The 21,702-nt window shown below is 58.8% G+C and overlaps 1 protein-coding gene across 8 annotated transcripts in view; it reads left to right on the top strand.

Moving 5' to 3' along the window:
* The first annotated feature begins 6,933 nt into the window (after positions 1–6,933).
* BAIAP2 (BAR/IMD domain containing adaptor protein 2) overlaps positions 6,934–21,702 on the top strand; it is a 39,627-nt gene continuing 24,858 nt past the window's right edge. For all 8 annotated transcript variants that reach the window (XM_039562042.1, XM_039562041.1, XM_039562038.1 and 5 more), the window contains exons 1-3: positions 6,934–7,045; positions 14,308–14,383; positions 16,239–16,325. In XM_039562042.1, the coding sequence (XP_039417976.1) occupies positions 6,974–7,045; positions 14,308–14,383; positions 16,239–16,325 (235 nt within the window). In that variant the 5' untranslated portion in view covers positions 6,934–6,973. The remainder of the gene's footprint in view (positions 7,046–14,307; positions 14,384–16,238; positions 16,326–21,702) is intronic.

Here is a 21,702-nt window from a genome sequence, read left to right as displayed (position 1 = left end):
GGGCCCTGCTGCTTCCTGGCACAAGGGGCTCAGAGGCCCTGGGGCTCTCCCTGTCCCCTCTCAGCTCCCACCCCTGGGAATGAACTCACCGTGTCCCTTGTCCTGCACCCTCCCTGGCAAACCCTGCCTCAGGACCAGGCACAGTTTGGTCAGGATCTTTCATCTTCTTCCTCCTCTTCATCATCCACACCCTGAGCTTGCCCTGCCCCACATGGGGGTCCCAGGGGTCTGGGTGCTGTCCACACTTGGGGGCACCGCTGGGGTGCTGCATTCTGCACCCAAACCTCGCTGTGCCAACCCTCCCCCCATCCCAACTGCCCACTCAGACACACTGGGAACCAACCACTGGCTCCTTCCCTCTTCCATATTTTCAGTGCCCTGGTGTCACGCTGAGTCACCAGCAGAGCAATAGGAGAGGCTTTGGCAGGGAACAAGCCCAAGTTTTGATAGTTCAACTGTGGGAAAAAAAATCAGCGCAATTTCCTAATTAGAGCAGCACTGGGAACAAAGCGGGTCTGTCCGAGCGCAGCGCGGCCGCAGCCGGGAATGTGACCTTTGCTGGCTCGTGGTGCCAGACGGGAGCTGCCGGTGAATGGTGGTGCTTGGCAGGGGCTGAAATGCCTCAGCAGGGCCTGCTCTGACGTAGGAGCCAAAATTCCCCCTCCTGGGGGCCATGGGACCCATGGCAGATGGGTGGAAACAGCACTGGGAGATGGCAGTTGTCCCTGTGTCACCACTTTTGCTGCCCCAAACAGCCCTGGCTGCCCTGCCCTGTGCTGGAATGTGGCTCCCCAAGTTGTGGGTGAAGCCGTGGCCACGCCGGGTGTCCCCGAGGGCCAGCGCTGCTGCGTGATGGGTGTCCCCGAGGGCCAGCGCTGCTGCGTGATGGGTGTCCCCAGCCTGTGTCCCCGGCCCGTGGCTGCCACTCAGCCAGCACAGCAGAGCGATGCCAGGCTGCTCCGGGGCTGGGGAGCCAGAGCCCAACGCTCCGTGATTAATCAGAGAGAGAGGAAACGAGTGGAGACCAGTCCCAGGGCTGTGCTGTGCTTGGAATCAGGAGGAGCCACGTCCCTGTGGGAAGGCTGGAGATGCCGTGCAGGGAGCTGGGAGGCCTTGGGGCTGGAACAGGAGCAGTGGGAATTTGGCATCGCGTCCTTCAGGCCCGAGATCCAGCGTTTCGCTGCTTCCTGGGAGCTGGCCTGGGTAGCCACAGCCATCAGAGGTGGCCATGGGACAGGCAAACTTGCCCAAGGGGGCTGTGGGGCTGCGACCAGCCCAGGGTCACCTTGAGGGACAGAAGGGGGACACGGGCTGGGGATGGCAGTGGGACCTGATCCTGTTCCTTCTGCCACCCCTCTGTGACTGGCCGGTCCTTCCCAGGCAGGGCAGGGCAGGGGGGAGGCAGCCCCACGAAGGGAAGGTGCCCAGAGCCCCCTAAGGTGCCCAGAGCCCCCAGCAGCACCTCGGCTCTGCCCCGGACGCTTCCCTGAGCTCAGCAACGTGATGCAAAATCCCATCATGCCAATTATGCAAATCGCATAAACTATTCCTGTTATTCCGAAGGATCCCCAGAGAGCTCCTTAGCGCCGTAATTCAGCATTACTCACTCGTGGAACAGGCGCCGGGGCAGGTGAGGAGGGACAGGGGCTCGGGCCGGCAGCGACGGGGACCCGGCGCGTTTTGGGGCTCCCCCAGCTCTGCTCCCCCAGCCCCCAGCGGGGCACGGCAGAGGTTGGGTTTGCTGTGGAGCCCTCCCAAGCCTCCCCAGTCCCCAGGGATGGCAGCACGGATGTGTCCGACTGTCCCAGGGCCGGTGCCAGCCCCGCCGCCCCTTGCCCTGGTCCAGCAGCCACAGCCTCCCTGCATCCCTCATTCCCACTCGGTGCCTCCATCTTCCCAGGCCCCACCACAGCTCTGCATCCGCAGCGCTTTGTTCTCCCACCCACTCCTTGTTTCCTCCGTCATTCCGGCTCCTCCCTGTGCCTGCGCTCCCCGGGAGCCTCCCGGGAGAGCCGAGGCTCCTCCGGGCACGGCAGCCGTGCCGGCCGAGCCCGGCCCATGGCACCCGGCAGGGCAGGGCCGGGCTCGGGGGACACGCAGGGGACATGTGGCAGGGCCTGTCCCCCCAGCCGGGACGGGGGAGCCAGAGGTTGCCAGGGCCGAGCTCCAGGAGCGCTGCTGGCAGCAGGAGTGTCCCGGACACCGACCAACACCCCCTCCCTGCCGCCTGCATCCCACGGCCACGGGGGATGCGCGAGTGGGAGCAGAGAGGTCCTGGGGTCCCTCTAGGGATTGCCATCGGTGCCCCCAGGGATGAGACCCCGTCCCCAGGCTCTGCGGCCCTCAGCGTGGGCAGGGCCGGGTGCTCCGAGGCAGAGAGTGGCACAGATGTCACATCAGGGAGCAGAACTGTCGGCAAATCCCTGGGAACAGCAGCTTGCACTGCTGGGAGTCTTGCTCAGATGCTGCTTCCAGCGGGATCAGGGAAACCCTGAGATGATGAGAGGCCAGGTACTTTGTCATGCCTCAGTTTCCCCCTCAGTGAAATCATCCCATCCCACTTTGTGAGTCCCACTCGCCCAGGCGTGAGGTGGGAGCTGGGAATCGCTGGATCCAGCACTGCAGCTTCCACCCTGCAGAATCAGGGCCTGAATTGTTCATCCTTGGCTAATCCCCAATAAATGGCTTTGCTCGGTTTGCCGGTGGCGCTCGGGGGGATTTCACTGCTGGGAGCTGCTGGCACTCGCGGGACGTCTCCAGCCCAGGGACAGCTTCTAAGTCCTGACCCTCTGAAGATTCAGGGACCAGCTTCCACCAGCGCCAACAGCGACAGAATCGTGGAGTGGGCTGGGTTAGAAGGGACCTTAAAGCTCATGGGACGCATTCTGCTAGCCCAGGTTGCTCCAAGCCCCGTCCAACCTGGCCTGGAACACTTCCAGGGATGCGGCAGCCACAGCTTCTCTGGGAAACCTGTGCCAGAGTCTCACCACCCTCACGGGGAGGAATTTATTCCCAATATTTAACCTAAACCTACTCACTGTCAGTTCGAGGCACCTGCTGGAATCCTGGTGAGCGACAGCCACGCTGCAAAGGGGAGGCTGAGTCTGAGTTTGGGAGGATGCTCCAGGACCTGGGTACTCGTGTGGGGTTTGCTGGCCCAGCTCCTTAATGAGGTGCTCAAATTAAGTGGGGGGACAGCCTGGGGTTGAGGAGGACCCCCTGAGGAGGGCAGGAGACGGAACTGAGTGAGGTGTTCAGGGAAAACACGTCCTGTGCTCGCAGGGGCTTGGTTTGGCTCAAACCCACCTGGCTGATTCCCCAGTGACCCCCAGATGTTAGAAAAATTTAGATTATTTTAGAAATAAAAACTTCCTGACACAGCACAGGGAGTGCTCGCAGTGATGTCAGGGCTCCGATGGAGAAGCCATCTGCCCGGGACCACAGGACAGGCAATTCCTGGGAATCTCATTAACACGGTGACACTTGGGTACACACCTGCCCCGCTCAGGCTGTGCAGGGCACTGAGGGGTGGGTGGGCTCAGCCTTCCCCTTCAGCACATACCAAAGAGGAGGAACAGAGAGCCAAGGGCTGCCGGGGAGCCAGTGGGACTGAGTGGACAAACAGGTGAGATGGAGATGGAGGCGGCTTCTTCACCCTCGTCCTGCTCCCTGCCTGGTCTCTCCTGCTCTGGCAGTGCCAGGAGAACCCAGTGACCACCCGGAGCAGCTGGAGCTGGATCTTCCTTAGGAAACTCCAAGCATATTCTCCGGGACTGTGACAAAAACCAGCCCTGGTACCATGATGGTCCCTCTGCTTCCTCCTCTCTGTGCTGGCCAGTGACACAGCCCACTCAAATGCACCAGGGCTTCTAACCCACCTTTATTTCTCCTCTCTCCGTGTCACCAGAGGCTTCCCGAGTCGCTGAGGATGTGGCAGCTCTCGGTGACCCTGCAGTGCCACGTTCCCCTCCCTGGGCAGTTATGCTGCCCTGCAGCACCTCCCTCCCGTGTCCCTCCCTGGCAGCCACCGCACCCACCGGGGAGGCATTTCGGGAGCAGGGAGAGTGTCCACAAGCTGGGAACACGGAGGGGCTGGTGGCCCGAACTGTCCCTCGGTACAGCTGCTGTCACTGCCCTCGGACACCACTGCTCCAGCCATTGCTGCCCTGGCCATCACTGCCCTCGGCTGTCACTGCCCTCGGCTGTCACCGTCCCGGCCATCGCTGCCCCGTCCCCACCCTCGGTCCCTGTGCCCGGCCGGGAGCGCTGGCGTGATGCCACGCTGGTAATTAAGAAGGAACCTAATGAAACTTCGAAAATAGCACAATTTCCTCCCCACACCTGCAGCCGAGCGGGGTGGATTACATAAGTTATTGTTGCCACAGCAACTTCACTCCACCCGGGGCTGGAGGTGGCCGGTGCCGCGTGTGCCGCTGTGCCGTCACCCCGGGGAGGGATCGCTCCGGGGATGGGGCCGCTGCCAGCCCCGGGGCTGCTGCCTGCTCATCCCACCGCTGTTCCCAGTCTGGCGTGGTGGCTCCCCACACGGCACCCACGGGGTTTTGCCCCCGTGCTGGATGGTCCCGCCTTCAAAAGGGCACATGGAGAAGGCGCCGCGGGGATTCAGGTAACCCACGGGGACTCTGGCACCATGGTTACCCTGGGCACGCTCCAGCTGCCGCCGAGCCCCGGGGAGTGAATCACCCTGACAAAAAGGCAGCGAGCAGCAACCAGGAAAAAAAAAAAAAAAAAAAAGGCAATCATAGCAAACGCTACGGCACGAGGCAGCGGCAGGTTTTTCCTGCTGAGAATTCCCAGGGAGCTGCGGGCGGCTGCGCTGCCTGGGGCTCGGGCACAGCTCCGGGCCGTGGGCAGCACGGGCAGCCCGGCGGCGCTGCCAGCCAAGGGGTGGTGACACGGCAAGAGCCAGGGACAAGGATGATTTGCTCCATGTGGCTCTGACTGTGGGGAAATGAACTCCTGGCTGCTTCCAGGCATGGAGCCTCTCTGGGAGCAGGGAGGTATGAGGGAGAAAGGTTTTCGGCACTCGGATTCCAGGGGATAAGGAGAAGCAGAGCATGGGAAGAAAGTGGAGCGGCTGTCTGAGAGCAGGCCTAGATGCAAGAGATTCTCTGAGGGTCGTCCCAGAAGGCCTCTTTTATTATCAGAAATTACAAATCCTTTTATCTTCCTCACCAGAGGAACAGCTAGTTTGAATTGCTGGGCTGTCACACTGGAATTAGATGCAAGAACCCCCCACATCCATGACGTAGCGAAGAACTTACATAACGTAACTAAAAATAAGGTGATGGAGATGCAGGGAGAGGCACTCTACTCCTGGATGCTTGATCCTGAATCCTTCACCGACACTGGAAAGCCAGCGAGGTGCTGGTGTCCGGCTGGGGGAGCGGTATCCCAACAGAGCTGACCACGGTCTGGCCACGTGGGATGGAGAGGGATGGACAGGGAAAGTGGCACCGTGGTGTCCCAGCAGCGATGCAGGCAGCCAGGCATTCCCCTGGGAACATCTCCCAGGCAGTCCTGCTCCCACAGCTGCTCCCTTTCCTTAGCCCCAGTGGGAAAGGGTTAACTGGTCACTCCAGAAACACAAGAAAAATCCTTCTCAGGGGCTGTAAATTCTTTGCTGTGCTTTGGAGTGCGGAACCTCTGAGGGAGAAGCCAAAATGGGACTCAAATGCAGCCAGAGGGAGCAGCTGCTCTCGGTTCCCTCCTGGTCGTCACCGGGGCTGGGAGGGAGAGCGGGAAGGGGAACAGCAGCGAGAGGCTTGGGACCAAGGTATCGACCTGGGCTCCTTGTTCTCGGAATTGATCGAGAGGATGGAAAATAACATGCTCAGCTGCTTAACTGTTTCACTGCTTCTCACAGCAGAGAGGAGGGAGAGGAAGGCTTGGCCCATGGGGACGGCCCGGCCGTGAGGCTCCATTTAACCACGGATCGCTGTGTGGAGAGCGGCCGTCCCGGCAGGGAGGACTGCGAGGCAGGGGACAGGGATGGGGGCACTGGCTCTAGGGCATGGGCCTGCTCCTCATGTCCCTCAGGACCTGGGCAAAAGTCGCTGCCATTGGCCCAAGGGATGCAAAGGACAGGGATCCATGTCTTTGCTGACAGCCGGGAGCTCTGGCAAGAGCCTCCCATGGGAATCCTGGTTCTCCTGGCTGACCAGGTGGTGGGACAGCCTGGAGACAGCGAAGTGGCAGGCAGGGGCTGCCTCTTATCCTGCCTGGGCTGGTCTCCCTTGGCCCGAGAATCCCAAGTCGTACCTTGTGGTGACGGCTCATCCCAACCCTGCTCTCTCGGCCTCCCTGGACAATGTGCACCCTCTTTCCCAACACCCCATAAACCGCCGGCTGCTCTTCCCTTTCCGACTGCTCCTCACCCACCCACTCCCCACTGCACAGCTGGGGATGGAGCACAGCCCCAGGAGTGGGGGGTACGACAAGGGTGGGGGTACAGCAGGGGCTGGAGTGTGGGACAACTCAGGGATGTGGGGCACAGCGAGAGATACGGGGTGGGATAAAGTATGGGGATAGTGTGGGGCCGTGGGCTGTGGGGTGAGGCACGGCAGGAGCGTAGGGTAGGTTGTGGGGTGTGGGATGGGGAATGGGGTGGAGGAGGGGCATGGGACGTGAATGGGCTGTGGAATGGGGGTACGGCACGGGGAACAGGGATGGGGAACGGGGTATGGGATGGGGCACGGGGGATGCAGCCCCCCTGCCCCCGCGGGGTTCGCAGCCCTCCCGTCACGGGCGGGCCGGGGCGCGGAGCGCGGCACAACCCGGCCCGGGGCGCTCCTCCCCGCGGGGCGGTGCGGGGCGGACCGGGGCGGTGCGGGGCGGGCACGGCCGCCGGGAGCTGATAAAAGGCAGCGCGGCCGCCGCTCCGCGCTTTCCCCGCGCCCGCGCCCGGCTCCGCCCGCCCGCCCCGCTCGCCCCGCACCCCGCGCCGCCGCCCATGGTGCTGCCCGGCCCGCCCGGCATGGCCCGCTCCGAGGAGGTGCACCGCCTCACCGAGAATGTCTACAAGGTGGGTCCGCAACAGGTGCCCGGCGCCGCGTCTCGGCGTTTTCCTGTTATCTGAGTTATTTTAATTATCGAATTTCCCCTTCCCTCGCTCCGCTCCCCGGGACGCGCGGGGGCAGAGCGGGCGCGGGCGGAGGCGCCGTCGGGGCCGCCCCCCGGGTGTGCCCGGAGCCGGCCGGGGCGGCAGCGGCCGCAGGGGCCCCGCCAGCCCGGGGCACGGGGCGGGGGGCACCCCCGAGCCTTCCCCGGGCACCCCCAGCCTTCCCCGGGGCACCGGGGCCCGCGTGGGGGTGTCCGATCGCGGGGTGGGCAGCGCTGTCCCCGCATCACCCCGGAGCGGGGCAGCCCCGCGCCGCCGCCGCTCGCTGCTCTGCCACAAGCCAGAGCCGTCAGAGCCTTCCCCATCTCTCTCTCGGAGTTCGCGGATCTCTCCGTTTTTCCTTTCTGCTCTGCTCTCGGTGTCCTGAGAAAATGCAATAATTTACGTGGTTTAATTTCCCTCCGAAGGAAGCGGTTTCTGCTCTGCTGGGTCTTGAGACCAAGACTAATAAAACTGCTGTAGCCTAACGTGTAACGCAGGATGTCGTTTGTTAAACTGGGAAGCTTGCACGATTTCCTGTGATTTAAGGGCTTGGATTGAGTTACCTGGGAGCACAGAGCAGGGAAAAAAAAAAAAGACAGAAGAATGTAGTACAAAAAGTACCAAGGCAGTGAAGTTCTGAAGTCTTGTTTTTGGAGATTCTAGGGTGTAACAGCTGTTCAGGCAGTGCCATGGCACCCAGAATCTTGGCTACTCTGAATCTTGGTGACATCCCAGGCAGCTCATGGACCCGGACTTGCCGCCGTGCAGGCTGTCCTTGATTTCGGGCAGAGCTGGCACCGAGGGTGCTCCCAGTGTTTGTGCATCAGCACCGCTGGGCCCGGAGCCACCTGGGCAAACAGGGCGAGAGGGGCCGGGGCCAGGGGCTGGGAACAGCTTCAGCGGTGACTCAGTTGTTGTTTGAGGTGTGTTGTCCTCGAAGCACGGGGCTAATGACGGGTTTGGGGAGCAGGTCACCGTCTCCCGGGCACGGCCCTTCAGGAGCGTGCAGGGCAGTTTGTGCCGTCCCAGCACCTGCGCTTGGGTGAAGCCCATCCCCCCAGGAAACGAGGGCTGAGGGGCGAGTGCTGGCTGGGCTCTTCCCTTGCTGGAGCCGGAGCGGAGCCCTCGGCCCGGAGCGAGCGGCAGCGCCGGCTCCATCGGCGCCTGGCTGGCCCAAGGGCGGAGGTGCACGGGGTGCCTTGGCCCCGACAGCCAGAGATGGGCTTGGGAAGAGTCCACAGGTCTCCAGCAGTTAATGAACGCTTCAGTTCCTTGGGATGTCAGTGCGAGCAGCCAGAGGCAGGGAATGAGAAGATGGAACTGGTGAAGATCTCTTGGGTTCACCCAAAGTCAGCGTCTTGGTGCTGGGAGCTGGAGGAGGATGGTCCTGGCTCTGTGTTCCTTTGTGAGAGCAAAGTCTCCTCTGAAGCCAGCGATGCTTTTCTTGGCCTCTGGAGATGTGTGGCATGTGGTGCCTGCAAGAACCAGGTGTGTCCCGGTTCCATTGAGGACTTCAGGCACCCCTGAGCCCAGCGTGACAGCTGGGGGCTCACGTAGTGGGGTCTTCTGGATCTCCTTAAGCTTTGGAGTCTCTGAATCCAAAACCAGTCCTAGTGCTTCAATCCCCGTTACCCAGGTATTTTTTTGCCCCGTGCTTTCCTGGCCTGTGCAGGAGCCTGAACACTGCCATGGGCAGGAGGAGACAATCCCCAGGAAGGGCACGATGCCGCTGAGCCCCAGCCCGTGGGGACCCAGGACGGGTGACCGACCCTTGCTTTGCCTCCTTCTGCGGCCGCCGTCTCCCCGGGGTTTGGCAGCAGCGGGGCCGGGGCTGGAGCGGGAGCAGCAGCTCCCCATGCCAGGCACCTGCTCCCGCGCAGGCTTTCCCGAGGCGTTCTGCTCGGGGAGCCCATTGTCATCGTTCTCCAGAAGCAGCGCTCACCCTCGGAGTGACTGTGCTAATGAGCTGGTGGAGGAGCTGTCAGCCGCCCCCGAGCCGATGCTGCCACTACAGGCAGCTGCCTACACACGGGGAGTAATTACAGAGGGAGACGGAGGCTGCTGGCACCTTCCGCCAACGTAATCCCACCTTCCCTGGTGCTGATTCACTCCCAGGACCCCGGCGTAGCGGCACAGCTGCCGGGCTGGGCTCTGCTGCGAGCCCCGGGGCTTGGGGTGCCAGCTGGGGTGCGAGGACGGGCAGCTCCCTCTGCTCCCTCCCTGTTCCCCGCTCATCCCTTGCTCCGGATTGTCTTTTTGCAGAAAGCAGGGACTGGCAATTCTTCCTTCCCCCGAAGACAGAGCTGTCTCCTCCTGCCAGATGAGATTATTGCCATTTACAGCACAACCTCCATTTCATTTTAAAGCCATTTTTTCATGCAGAAGATGGGTTGGCAGTGGTGTGCGAGTAGCTCTGCATTTGAAGAGGTGTTTGCTCAACAACACCCCGAACTCGAAGCTGAATTGTCGTGCAGAAACATGGACCTCATTCCTGAGGGTCCTTTGCTCCCCATCGGCTGTAATCGATGTTACTGTGGTATCACAGGCTCCTTATCTCCAGGTCCAGAGGGATGGGAGCAATTCTTCCTCAAGTGGTTCAGGAGGGAAACTGTGGCTGGTTTGGTGCGTTGGCAGTGGAGGGATGATGTGTGTGACAGAGGAGGCAGGAGCCAGCCTGTGCCACCCCGAGTTCCATGCACTCTGCTCCCTGCCTTGAGGCTTCCTGCAGCCCAGACGTGGGAAATCTGTCGGCTGCACCCCGGGGGCTCTGAGCGTTCCAGGGATCGGTGGCCCCGCTCCCATCCGTGGTACAAGGGCTCCATGGTGGGCTCGGCTCTGACACTGCCAGGGGCTCTGAGGTGGGAATGCTGCTCCATTCCCTTTGCCTGTGGACTGGGAGAGCATTCCCGGCCTCCCTGGAGATGGGACACCTGCAGACACGTGGATTACGAGGTGTTGGAAAGCAGCAGCTCCTGTCTTGCCGGAGGTGTCCCAAACCGCTCCCTGCGCTGCCGCAGCTGGGTGCTGCTCCCTGCGATGGGGCTTTGCCCTCAGTGCTTTGTTGTGCTGAGCCTGCTCGTGGTTAAGGTTTCAGTGCTGCTGCTCGTGTTGCAGGGCAGGGCACAGGGCAAACAGCTCCTGCTCCAGCTCCTTCAGCACAGCCCGGGGCCGAGCTGAGCCCCTCGGTGCCGCATCTGTGGGGAGGGGACTGGGGGACCCTTCTGGCTCCTCAGTGGAGATCCCAATGCTGAGGACTTGAGGATGGCCCTGCCTAGCAGGGGTGGCCACTGGAGGGTACTGACATGTGTTCCTGGAGCGCTGGGGTACTCTGTGCCCTGTGTGGATCCTCATCCCAGTTCTCTTCAAACCCAGACCCCGAAACAAAGATGTTCGGAGCTCTTGCCCTGAAACTTGGGTCCCCTCATCCTCTGGCATGACAGCCAGGAGAATCTAAATGCCTTTAGATGGGGACTGTTTCTTTCCCTGGTTTTGCCTGTCCAGATGGGCTCCTTCTTGACAGAAACTTGGCTCTCGAAACCCTCAGGGCTGCTCCTGATGGCGCCGGGCAGGACAAGCTGTGATGGAGGAGGCAGCACTGGGCTTTGCTGGGCATTAAATATTGATACCGAAATGATGAAGGTGCTCCTGGAGCAGGGCTGACCCATTTAGGCACAAAATTTCCTTGGAGCTGAGCTGCTTCTGCAGTGTGGCAGTGGCAGCGGAGAGTCCCCGGGTGCTGCCCCTCCGTCCTGCTCCTCACGGTCACCCAGGGAAGCCGTGGGTGGGCCCAGGTCCCTGTGCAGTGTCAGTCCTGCAGGGAGCCATAAAATCCTTAAGAAGGTTGGAAAAGCCCTCTGAGACCATGAGATCCAACCATTCCCTCAGCACTGCCAAGGCCACCACTGAGCCATGTCCCCAGGTGCCACATCCATGTGGTTTTTGAGCACTTCCAGGGATGTGTTCGGAATGCCGCCCTTCAGCTGTTGTGCAGGAGAAGCCTGAGCCACGTCCACTCCCAGCTTGAGTAGGACTTAAACTTAGGATTTAGGAGCTGGACTTCCATGATCCTTGCGGGCTCCTTCCAACTCGGGATGTTTTATTCTTTTCCATGATTCTAAACTTTTCCTTACGAGCTAACCAGTGGGACTGGAGCATCCTGGCTGCAGCTGGAGTGTGCTCAGAGGGGAGCAAAGGGACCTTGTTTCTGTTGCCTCTTCCCCCACCGAGTGGAGCAGGGCCGTGTCCTGGAGACCTTGTGCTTTGCATTAGTTTCATTTTTGGCAGCTGAATAAAGCCGTGTCAATCCCGGAGAGCTGAGTGGTATTACCCAGGGAATTCAGCGCAGTGGAACAAAGCAAAGCCCTTTCAACCCTTGGCTGCCAGGTTTTGTGTCTGTGTTTTTCTGAACTCTGCCCAGGCAGCCCGTGGAAGGCAAACAACTTGTGGGTGCTGCTGAGGGGGCAAAATCTGGGGAGAATGAGATTTGCTTTCATTGCCACAATGTTGCTGAATATTTGCTTTGCTGATGGTGTCCTGCAAACTTGGATTCACCTCTCCTCTGCAGGACAGCCCTGCCAGAGCCCCTCGTCCCCCCATGGAGGGGGATGAACCCCGTGTTGCCAGGGGAGCAGCTCCAGCACGTCCCAGGGTGTGAGGGGTGATGCTGTGGAGCCATTCCATGGCACAAATCTGTTGATTTCCCACTGTTTCTCCTTGGCAGGTCTCGGGCTCTCACCTGGAGGGGGGTGTGAAGGCTCTGGAGTCACCTTCCCTTCCCACCCTGGGAGTGAGAGGAAGGCTTGGAAAAGGCTATTTTTGTCTCTGGAGTGAGGAGCCCTTTTCGCTGCTCTCATCCTGCCAGGCTGTTTTTGTTGGAGGCTCCAGACAGTGTTTTAAAAACATTCACTTTCAGCAAACTTCCTCCTGGGGGTTGGTGAATTTTACTTGGCCAGCACAGAGTCACCTTCCCGCTCCTTCAGCCAGTCCATGAGACCCTTTGGGGACTTTTATCTATTTGTTGCTTTAAAACATCTCTTCTGGCTCGGTGGGGAGCAGGACCTGCCCTGAGCAGTGCCAGGGCTGGGTTGTGCTTTGATTCCCTCTGGTTTGGGGAAGATGTGCTGAATTCTGGATGATGCTTTGTCTGGGGATCCTGTTCCATCATTAATTCCCTCGTTTTCATGCTCAGGACGATGTGTTTACACGGGCACTGCTGAGAAAATCACACTATTTACATATCCCTGTGCACATCCACGTACACAAACACTGGTCTGAACCTGCAAACCGCCGAAAAATCTCCTCCCTGCAGAAATTCTGCCAACATTTCTGCTGCTTAGATATTGTTCAGCCTCAGAGAGCTCAGGCTGAGCTGGAGTGTGGTCGAGGCTGCAGCTGGGGATCTGCCAGAAGCGGGGATGTGTCTGTGTCCCTGTCCCTGCCGTGGGCAGTGATCCCACAGCTCCAGCCGCTTTGTGGGATAACCCAGGTAGATTTTCAACTGGAGTTAAACGTGATGTGGGCAGGATGGAGCAATCCTCGCCGGTGGTAATTAACTCCTGTGCAATTGGCTCCTACACGCTGGAGAACTCCTGGCTTGTTGCTACAGATTCATTTTCTCCTTTCACGCTGAGCACATCCACCAAACTGCTCTGAGCTGACCCAAAACAGCTTCCAAGGGCCCTGAGTTGTTGGCCTGCAGCCTTAATTAGCGGGGCAGCTCCTCATTAGCCTCGTCAATCATCTTCTGCCCTTTGCAGTTGTGGCTGGTGCTGTGAGGACCTGGGAGCTGCTGGGGACAGGCTCTGGGGACACTGCAGCCATCCTCAGCCTGCTGCTCCCACTGGCCTCGTGCTCCTGGCAGGATAAACAGGATTTCTCCTGAAATACCGGCACTGGGCTGATGCCACTCCTCTGATGGGTGCCCCACACAGGGTCCTGCCCAGAGACCCAGGAAGGGCTTTTTGGAGCCAAGGAGGCTCTGGCTGAGCCCTGCACACGTGTGGAGAGAATTCAGCTGTCAGACTCAAGGGCCGGGCAGCAGGAACTGGGATAAAAATGCCTCAGGCAGAAAATGAGCTTTATAGTGTTCGGCCAGCCTCAGATGAGGTGACAGATGCTTAATCAGCTTATTCCCAGTAAGTGTCTGCCTGTCTTCCCTCCCCTGCCCGGGGTGGGACTCTGCCAGCAGCCTGTGGGTGCAGAGCCCCCGTTCCCAGCAGGAATGCCCGTGGTGCATCCCTGCCTGGGGGCATTCAGGCTCTGAACTCTCATTTTCGGGTGGCACCTTGGTGGGAGGGTGTCCCCAAGGTGGGGCAGGGAATTGGGACCAGCTCTGGGGCTGGAACTGGACTTGATCCGGAGGATTCCCAGGAGAGAATGGAGGTTGTGCCTCTTCCAGGCTGGCTGGGATTGGTGTCGGGGTGAGGGCCCGGGCAGGGCGGGCTGTGGCTGTGGGGCCAAGCACACAAAGAGCCCTTCTTCTTCTCCCTGATCCGATTATTCCTTCCCCCATCTTAACTGAGGGCCTCAGAGCGAGGCAGGAAAAGCTCAGACAGCGCTGCCCGTGTTCAGCCCACCCTCTGGGCAGGTGGGCAGAGCCCCCCAGGGCTGAGGGACCCAGGTGTAACTCCGGGCATGTGGCCTCAGCGGGGCTGGCACAGCTCAGGGGGTGCTGGTGGCTTCCCTCTGGCTCACTCCTGGCTGCACATTTGGAATTCTGCTCTTCAGCCCTTCCTGCTCGTCCATGATGGGCTGGGCTGGTGCTGCTCTCCGTGGCCATCCCAGGAGTGGGACATCACCTGCCACCATCCCCCAGAGCTTGGGTCACCTCCCTGGTTGGTCTGAGGGCTGGGGCTGCCCCAAATAGCCACTTATAGTTGTTGTTATGGTTATTTTTGCCATATCTGATACTTTTCTGGTTGGGGCATTCACTTTCCTCTCCTGGGGAAGCATCTTGTGCTGAGGCACTGCAGAGCCCCCTCATTCTTGTCCCTCGTGGTGCTCAAACCCAGCTTGGTCCTCCTCAGTGAAGCTGCAGGACGGGGGAGGGTTCTGGGGCATCTTCTGGGGAGCTGGGAGGATTTTTTGCTCTCTCTTTGTGCTTATCAGCACAGAGCTGAGCATGGAGCTGTTCACTCCACTTCCCATCATCCCTGCTAATCCCAGCCATGTTCTCTTCCCTTTAGACGATCATGGAGCAGTTCAATCCCAGCCTCAGGAATTTCATTTCTATGGGGAAGACCTATGAAAAAGCCTTAGCAAGTAAGTGACACTGCGCTGTTGGCATGGTTGGTGCTGGAGTGCCGGGGGCTGCCAGGCTGCGGAGGGGGGAAAGCTGGGAAACCTTTGGTTTTTGTTGAAAATTTCCAGGTTTTTGTTGAAAAGTTCTTTGTTCCTGTGGGGAGGGAACGGGGAGGATGGTTCTTGGACCACGGTGGGATGTGCAAGGCCGTGGATATGGGAGGGATTCCAGGGAGAAAACGTTGGGAGGCAGCAGGGTAACGAAACACGTCTCCAAACAGTTCGTCTTTAAATGTTTGTTTAAAATACTGAGAACTGAGATTTTTAAAGAGGTGTTATTGAAATCTTTAAGTTGCCCGGAAGAACGAAGGAAAAAGCCTAAAAATCTTGATGGCAGCTCTTGATTGGGAATGCAGGATCCTATTGGGAGCCATTAGGGAGGTGTAGATTTAAGTGATCAAAAGGAAGCTAGGAATTGATTAAACCGCAAAATGGACTATTTTGACTTAAACTGGCTTTGTGCACTGCCTGGGCCCTCCTCAGCTGGGTTTTGAGGAGGTTTAAGCTTTGCTCGACCCAGAGCTGTGTTTTTCCAGGGAGGGCTCTGCTCCCTTCAGAGTTGCACGTGCCTCTTGGATTTTATTTTTTAATAATCCCAGTGAAAACGCCTGTGGGGGAGAGTCTCTCATCATCTTCAGCCAGTGGGGGGAAAACCACTTTGGTGTCTCATGCTCTTACGAGCCAGGGTTTGGGATCCGACCTTTGGGAAGGATCGCTGCTCCTGCTCCTGCCTGCAGCGCGTTTTCCTTCCCCCGAGCCAGGTGAGGCTCCCGGCTGTTTCCGTGAGGATTCTTTCAGCCCTCCCCCGTTCCCGGGTGCCGGCGCTGCCCTGGGCGCCGCGTCCTGCCAGCGCTGGGCACTGGTTTGAACTGGGATTTAATGGATCACCCAGCCGTGACGGGGAAGTGCCCGTCCACCCCAGCCCGCTGCACTCTGCTCCCCGGGGAAGGGGCACAGGGCACCCCCACAGGCAGCAGCCTTTCCCAGCAACTCCCAGGGGTGCCAGCCGAATGGGGTTCATGATTTGGGGGTGCTTTCCCTGCTGGTTCCTGCAGGGAAGGGAGCAGAGGCAGGGTCTGATGGGGGAACGGGTCACCCTTGGGACTATATTTTTTATTTATTCTTCTGAAGTATTCTACTGATAACTTAGCTTTAATTACCTGGGAGGTGGATCTGTTTACCCCGTGCTGCCCTCTCCCCCCAGCCACGGCATTTGGGATTCCCAGTGTGATCACTGGGTTTGTGTTTTTCTCACATCTCTGCTGTGAAAACGCTTTGGAGCCAAGGATCTTCCTGTAATTTTTAACTTGGCTTGGGTCATCCTTTCCCCTCGGATCCCTGAGCTGGGGGGCAGCTGGAGGAAGTGCCGAACCCAGGAGCCAGAGCAGAGGCAGCGTTGGAAGGCTGGAGCTGGGGCTGTACAGCGTGTTCTGTGATTAGAGGAAACCCCCTGCTTATCTGATTAGAGTCAAGTGTGTAGCTGGAATGTCAACAAACAAGGCTGAACTATAATGAAAGTCTGTGATACTCAATTATTCCGCAGTGATTTCTCTGAGCAGCAGTAGCAGCCTGATGCTTGCACTGCAGTGAAAACCACCACAGTCCTGCATGTACCTTTTTTAATCCTAAATTACCCTGTAATCTCACTGCTCCAGCTTTCTTTGCTCACTTTTCCTCTGTTTGTTGTGTGGTCCTTCCCTGGGGGGTTAAGGCCCTTGAGGTAATACCTATTTTAGTGTCTAGCATCTCCTGAGTGCCCCAGAAGTTCTAACAGCCATTAAGGAGAATGTAACCTCCATTTCTTGGTGCTTTTTAGGCATGACATATGCAGCAAAAGGGTACTTTGATGCTCTGGTGAAGATGGGAGAGTTGGCCAGTGAAAGCCAAGGATCGAAAGAATTGGGTAAGTCCCCAGTTTGCTGCTAAATGGAGTTGCAGATTCCCAGCCCAGGACTGAAATGGATCTTTGGTGCTGCCGGGGAGAACAAGCTCAGTGTGGAGCTGCTCCTGCCTCGTCTCAGTGGTGGAAGTGTCTCTGTATTCACTGTTAATGCCGTTTGGAAAACCCCCTGGTACTCTCAGTGTCAGGGGTTTGGCTCGTGGCGTTTTTGGAGAGCAGCTTTTGGGGTGGTTTTGTCTTCCTTTGCAAAGGAGAAGCAGCAGATTTCGACCCGGCAGTGGGGCTGTGCTGCCCATCAGGGGCCTCTGGAGGGGAAAGGGAGAGGGAGGAATCTGGAGGGGGCAGGTTGGCTGCACTGGGCAAGGGCTGTGCTGGTGGAGGTCACCCCGTGTGTGGTGGGGCTGGGACTGTACCCTGCATGCACTGGAGCCTCCCTGTGCCACTGCCAGGGACTTGTGTTTGCTCAATCGATGGAAACGTCACGAGCTGTGACGCTCGGTGCCTCCCTCCCCTTTCTCACACTTATTTCTCCAGTAAATCCTTTGGGAGCTGCTTTCCCAGTCTCCCTATTGCCCAGACATGGCTCCTGTGTTCTCCCATCTCGAGCCAGAGGTGACCCTCCCGGCTCCCCCCATGGTTCGAGGTGATTCTCCCGCTCCCCTTGGGATGCTGCACTTTGTTAAGGCTCTCACAGAGTGAGATGGGCTTTGCTCTCGTGTCTGTGCAGTCCCAGGTGAACCCTTCCTCCCCCTCCTCCTCCTCCTCCTCCTCCCTCCTGCAGCTCTGGCTCAGCGGCGATGGCAAAGTGCTCATTAAAGCGTCTCTCTGGGGCAGGCAATTAGCAGGGAGGTTGAGCTGGAATGACTCTAAAGGCTGAAGGAGTCGGGGAGCAGCCCCTGGGCTCTGGATTTGGTGTCAGACCCCGCTCCCCCCAGCCCTGCTGCTGCCTTGGAGTTGTGCTGGGAAAGCAGTAAGTGTCTATGGAAACCGAGTCGTGGATTAAAGCTGCCTGGAGCAATCTGCTCCTGTTTAATAAATAAAACAAAGAGCCCTGTGTGCGCCGCGAGGGCTGTGCAGAGCCTGCGGGGAGCTGCTGCTGCCTCTCTGGGGCTGAGGGACACCCAGCTCTGCCCTCCAGGAAGGGAACTTTGGGGCAGCCCTATCAGGGGGCTGGAGCTTGGGGACCCCCCACCCTGCTGGCTCTCCAGAGCAGCTCCAGGTTTGCTTGCACTTCAAACCTGGATTTGGCGACTTCTGGCCCTGGTTGCTCGCCAAAGGACAAGGGTTTGATGTCCTTAGTGCCATCTCCCCATGTGCGGCTCGAGTATTTTGGGGTTTAAAATGTTTCCAGATCACTGCTCCTTCCCCTCTTGGTGTGGACACACCTCAGGCAGGCTCCTGGCGGCTCCAGCTGCTCCTCAGCCCCGTGCTCTGTTGATCCTGCTGATATTTGCTGTGGCAGCTGCTCTGAGCAGGAGAAAGTTGAGATAAAATTTCTGGCTGCAGCTCGGTGGAGCTGATAACAGCTGGGACACAGCCCCCTCCCAGCAGATGTGTAAACAGGGGCTGAGAAATGTTCTGCGTGGGGGCTGTGCTCGCCAGAGGTGCAGCTTTTCCTGGGAACACCTTTGCCTTATCGCTCCCTGGGCTGGGAATGCCGATAGTGCCGGAAAGGAGCTCTGGGTTATTTCATTCAAAACGGTTTGGGCTGGAAGGGACCTTAAAGCCCATCCAGTCCCACCCCTGCCATGGGCAGGGACACCTCCCACTGTCCCAGGGTGCTCCAAGCCCCATCCAGCTTGGCCTTGGACACTCCCAGGGATGGGGAATTCATTTTAGAACAGTAAACAGGAATTCTCTTAATTGCTGCTTCCATTAATGTTGTGCCCCCCAGCTCCCTCCTTGAGTGGGATTTCCTTCCATTGGTTTATAGGGAAAACTGCTTCAAGATGTCAGCCAGGACCACGGGATGCTCTGGTCAGGATTGCAGCTTGTGTTTCCAGCCTCCATGGACAAAAACCTGAGATCCTTGTTTTTCCTCCAACACCCTCTCTTTCCTAACCTGGGTGCTTTCCTGGTGCCTTTCTGGGGCAGGAGGTGTCCCAGCCCTCTGATGGTGCTGCCCGTTTGTCCCATGGAACACGGAGCCCTCTGGAGCACTGCTCTGGGCTCAGCTGCTGGCTGCCCATGGGGCTGCTTAGCACTGTGCATTTTTCCTGAATTCCCCATCAGATTTTAGGAACTGTGCGTAGACGGGATAATCCCGTGTGGGAACGGAGAAGTGGCGATAACCACGCGCTTGAGCAGTAATCGGCTCTGGGGGCTGAGTTTTTGGGTGCAAGTGTCTGGTGGGGCTGTCTGAACCCCACTGCTGAGGTTTGGGGTGTGCAGAGTCGGGGCTTTGGGGTGTTCTTAACCCCAGTGATGCTCTGAGCAGGTCCAGGGTGGAGCTGTCCTTGTCCCGGAGCAGCAGAGGAGTCGCTTTGCTCTGTGCAGCTCCCTGCTGGCCAGTCCAGGGGTGGGATTAGGTCTGTGCCCACAGGTCCTTGACAGAGGCTCCTTGGGCTGTTCTTCACCCCCTTGTTGGTTGTGGCAGTGGCTCTAGGGCAGATGAGCTGGTGTGAGGAGCGTGTGTCTGACCAGGGAAGGCTTGTCCCGGCTCAGTCCTGGAGTGGTTTGTAGCCCCTTCCAAGAAGCTCCAGCCTCATGCACGCGTCCTCAGGTGACTTTGGCCCTTGTCCAGCTCCTGCTTAGGTCCCTTGGATGCTGCTCAAAATGTCGTTTCTTTTGTCCTTCTTGAAAACTAGGCCATGACAAAGTCAGAGAAAGGGGCTTTTTTCTCCTGGTGAGCAGAGCTGGAGACATTTCCCCCGGGACGCTGGGGCCGAGCAGCACCTGCAGGAAACACCTCCAGGGCCGGAGGTGGATTCTGCTCAGCAGTTGTTTCTGGAATGCCCCTTGGATGGGTGAAGCTGCTCTGGGTGACACACAGGCTGTGAAAGGGCAGCACAGGCAGCAATTACTCAGCCATTGTTGAGCTGAAAGGAGCCCCTGGCACATAATGGCTTTTTATTTCCACAATAAAATCAGAGGTGGCACCGTCATGGCTTGGATGGGAAGGGACTTTACAGCTCATCCAGTGCCACCACCTGCCATGGGCAGGGACACCTTCCACTATCCCAGGGTGCTCCAAGCCCTGTCCAGCCTGGCCTTGGACACTTCCAGGGATCCAGGGGCATCCCTGAGCTCAGGCTCTGCCCTGCAGATCCAGGTCTGTCCCGGAGCTTTGTGCTGCACCGGATCCTCTGGGAACAGGGATTAATCTGTCAATTGGATTTGTGGTTGTTTTGGGTCGATGCTTCCTGCAGCAGCAGAGGTGCAGATATAGATCCCACAGGTGCCAAAGGTCAGCGTGGAGCTCCGAGTGGGATCGGGGACTGCTGGAGCTGGTGGTGGCTGAGTGTGGTTTGGGACCAGCGGAGCTGCTGGTGTCCACTGGGAAGCAGCCAGAGCAGTGCCCAGGATGACACAGAACTCCAGAAAATATTGTCCTGTGATTTGTGGCGGAGTGTCCCTGCAGTGAGGTCCCTCTGCTGTGCAGGTGAGCTCCTGGCTGGGAGCCGAGATCTTTTTGCTTGATCCTTTAAATTTGGGCTTAACAATGCACTTAACACCTTGTGGGTGACAGCTTTGTGCCAGTGGAAGAAAGGAAGCTGCAGGAATGGGCTTGCTAAGGGTGCAGAAATACAAGACAGTCCTCTCACAGCCTTCTGCTGCCTCGGGATGGGGCTTTTCCACTGCCTCCATCCCTCCCATGAGGAGCAGACGGCCAAGGCTTGTTCTCACCAACCTGTGTTTGGTACATGGTGGTGGAGGGTTGTAAATGAGCATCTGTGAGGACCATGTGGCCTGGCTGGGGCTCCCAACGTGTGGCAGATGTGTGTAACGTCTGGGTTTCACCTTCCCTGGTGATGGTGACAACTTCCAGGATTCCCACCTGCCGTGTGCCCCGGCACTGTGCCTGGGAAGGATCCTGCAGGGATGCTCCCTCCTTCTGGGGGAATGGAGGGGTCCCCTGTGTGTCCATGGGCTGGTTTCTGCCGTCCATCAGCAATGGGGGGAGCTTGGCAGGTTTGAGGAGCGGTTTTGGCGGGGTGTGTGGCCAGCTCCAGGTCCTGGAGGTGTTTGCTTCCCCTCTGGAGCCGCCGGTGTGCCGGAGGGATCGGATCACGTGGGGCCAGGTGGGCCGTGTGAGGGTGTGTTCTCTGCTAATTAACCCAGTGCCACCAGTATAGCTCCTGCCAGAGCAGCTGGGCACTGGGCACTCACTGGTGTGTGCATCCTGGTACAGATCCGGGACTGGCCCTCAGCCAGGGGGAGCGTGGGGAGCACGGAACATCCCGGTCTCTGATGTACCCCTGGTGAAAGTGTCAGTGGCAAGCCTGAGGGAGCCAGTTACTGGGAACTGGGAACCCAAGCCGGGGTGCCTTGGGAAGCTTCTGCTTTCCGCTTTACCTGGTCTCTTAATAAACAAATGCAAGACGCCTTAAGCTGTGCCAGGCGGGGCTGGAGCGGCGCTGAGCTCGAAGCGCTGACGAGTCGCTGATGAATTATCAGCACATCGCCCAGTCCTCTGGGGCTGGCAGGAGTGAAACCGTTGTGGAGAGGAAAGAGATGAGTCAGCGTGGAGAAGCTGATTGTTTCCCCACACTCGTCTCCTTCCCCTGCACGCGGATCTTCCCAGCACACGGATCTTCCCCGCTGTCACACGGAACGTCGGCACTCGCGGATCAGAGCCTCGGCCGGCTGAGGCGCGGGGCTGGAATTGCTTCTCCCTGGCACCTGGGAGCTGCTTGGGCTGGGTCTGTGAGCCCGGGTCACGATGTGCTGGTGTGAGGGGAAGAGCCAAAAACACTGCAGAAGCTTTCAGTGGAATAGTTTAGGTTGGAAAAGCCCTCGAGATCACTGAGCCCAGCCGCTGACCGAGTCCACCATTAACCGTGTCCCCGAGTGCCACCTCTCCCTACACTTGGTTTTGCCTTAAATCTGGCTGCATCCGATCTTCAGCACCGAGGTGTTGTGTGAGCAGGGTTATTGCTGGCTGGTTTTCAGGGGATGTGCCCAAGCCCTGACCCTGGGACTTGAGGCAGCCACGGTGCTTCTGGTGGGTGATGGTGTGGCTGGTGGGAGATGGTCCCCTGGCCACTGGCCACCATCTCCTGCTGCCCTTGCAGGACAGCCTGGGTTGCTCCAGCCCTGCACCAGCATCAGCATGTTCTGTCTCTGAGCAATCTGGCTCCTTGATTAATGCATAGTTGGTATTTTTATTTAAAATGGCCCGTATCCTGTTTTAGAGGGGGGTCAAAAAACAGCCTTGAGT

This window comes from Corvus cornix, chromosome 18 (assembly GCF_000738735.6).
Source record: "Corvus cornix cornix isolate S_Up_H32 chromosome 18, ASM73873v5, whole genome shotgun sequence".
NCBI classification, from domain to species: Eukaryota; Metazoa; Chordata; class Aves; order Passeriformes; family Corvidae; genus Corvus; species Corvus cornix.
Note: the sequence above shows the minus strand (reverse complement) of the source record. Positions and strands in the feature narration are given on the sequence as shown.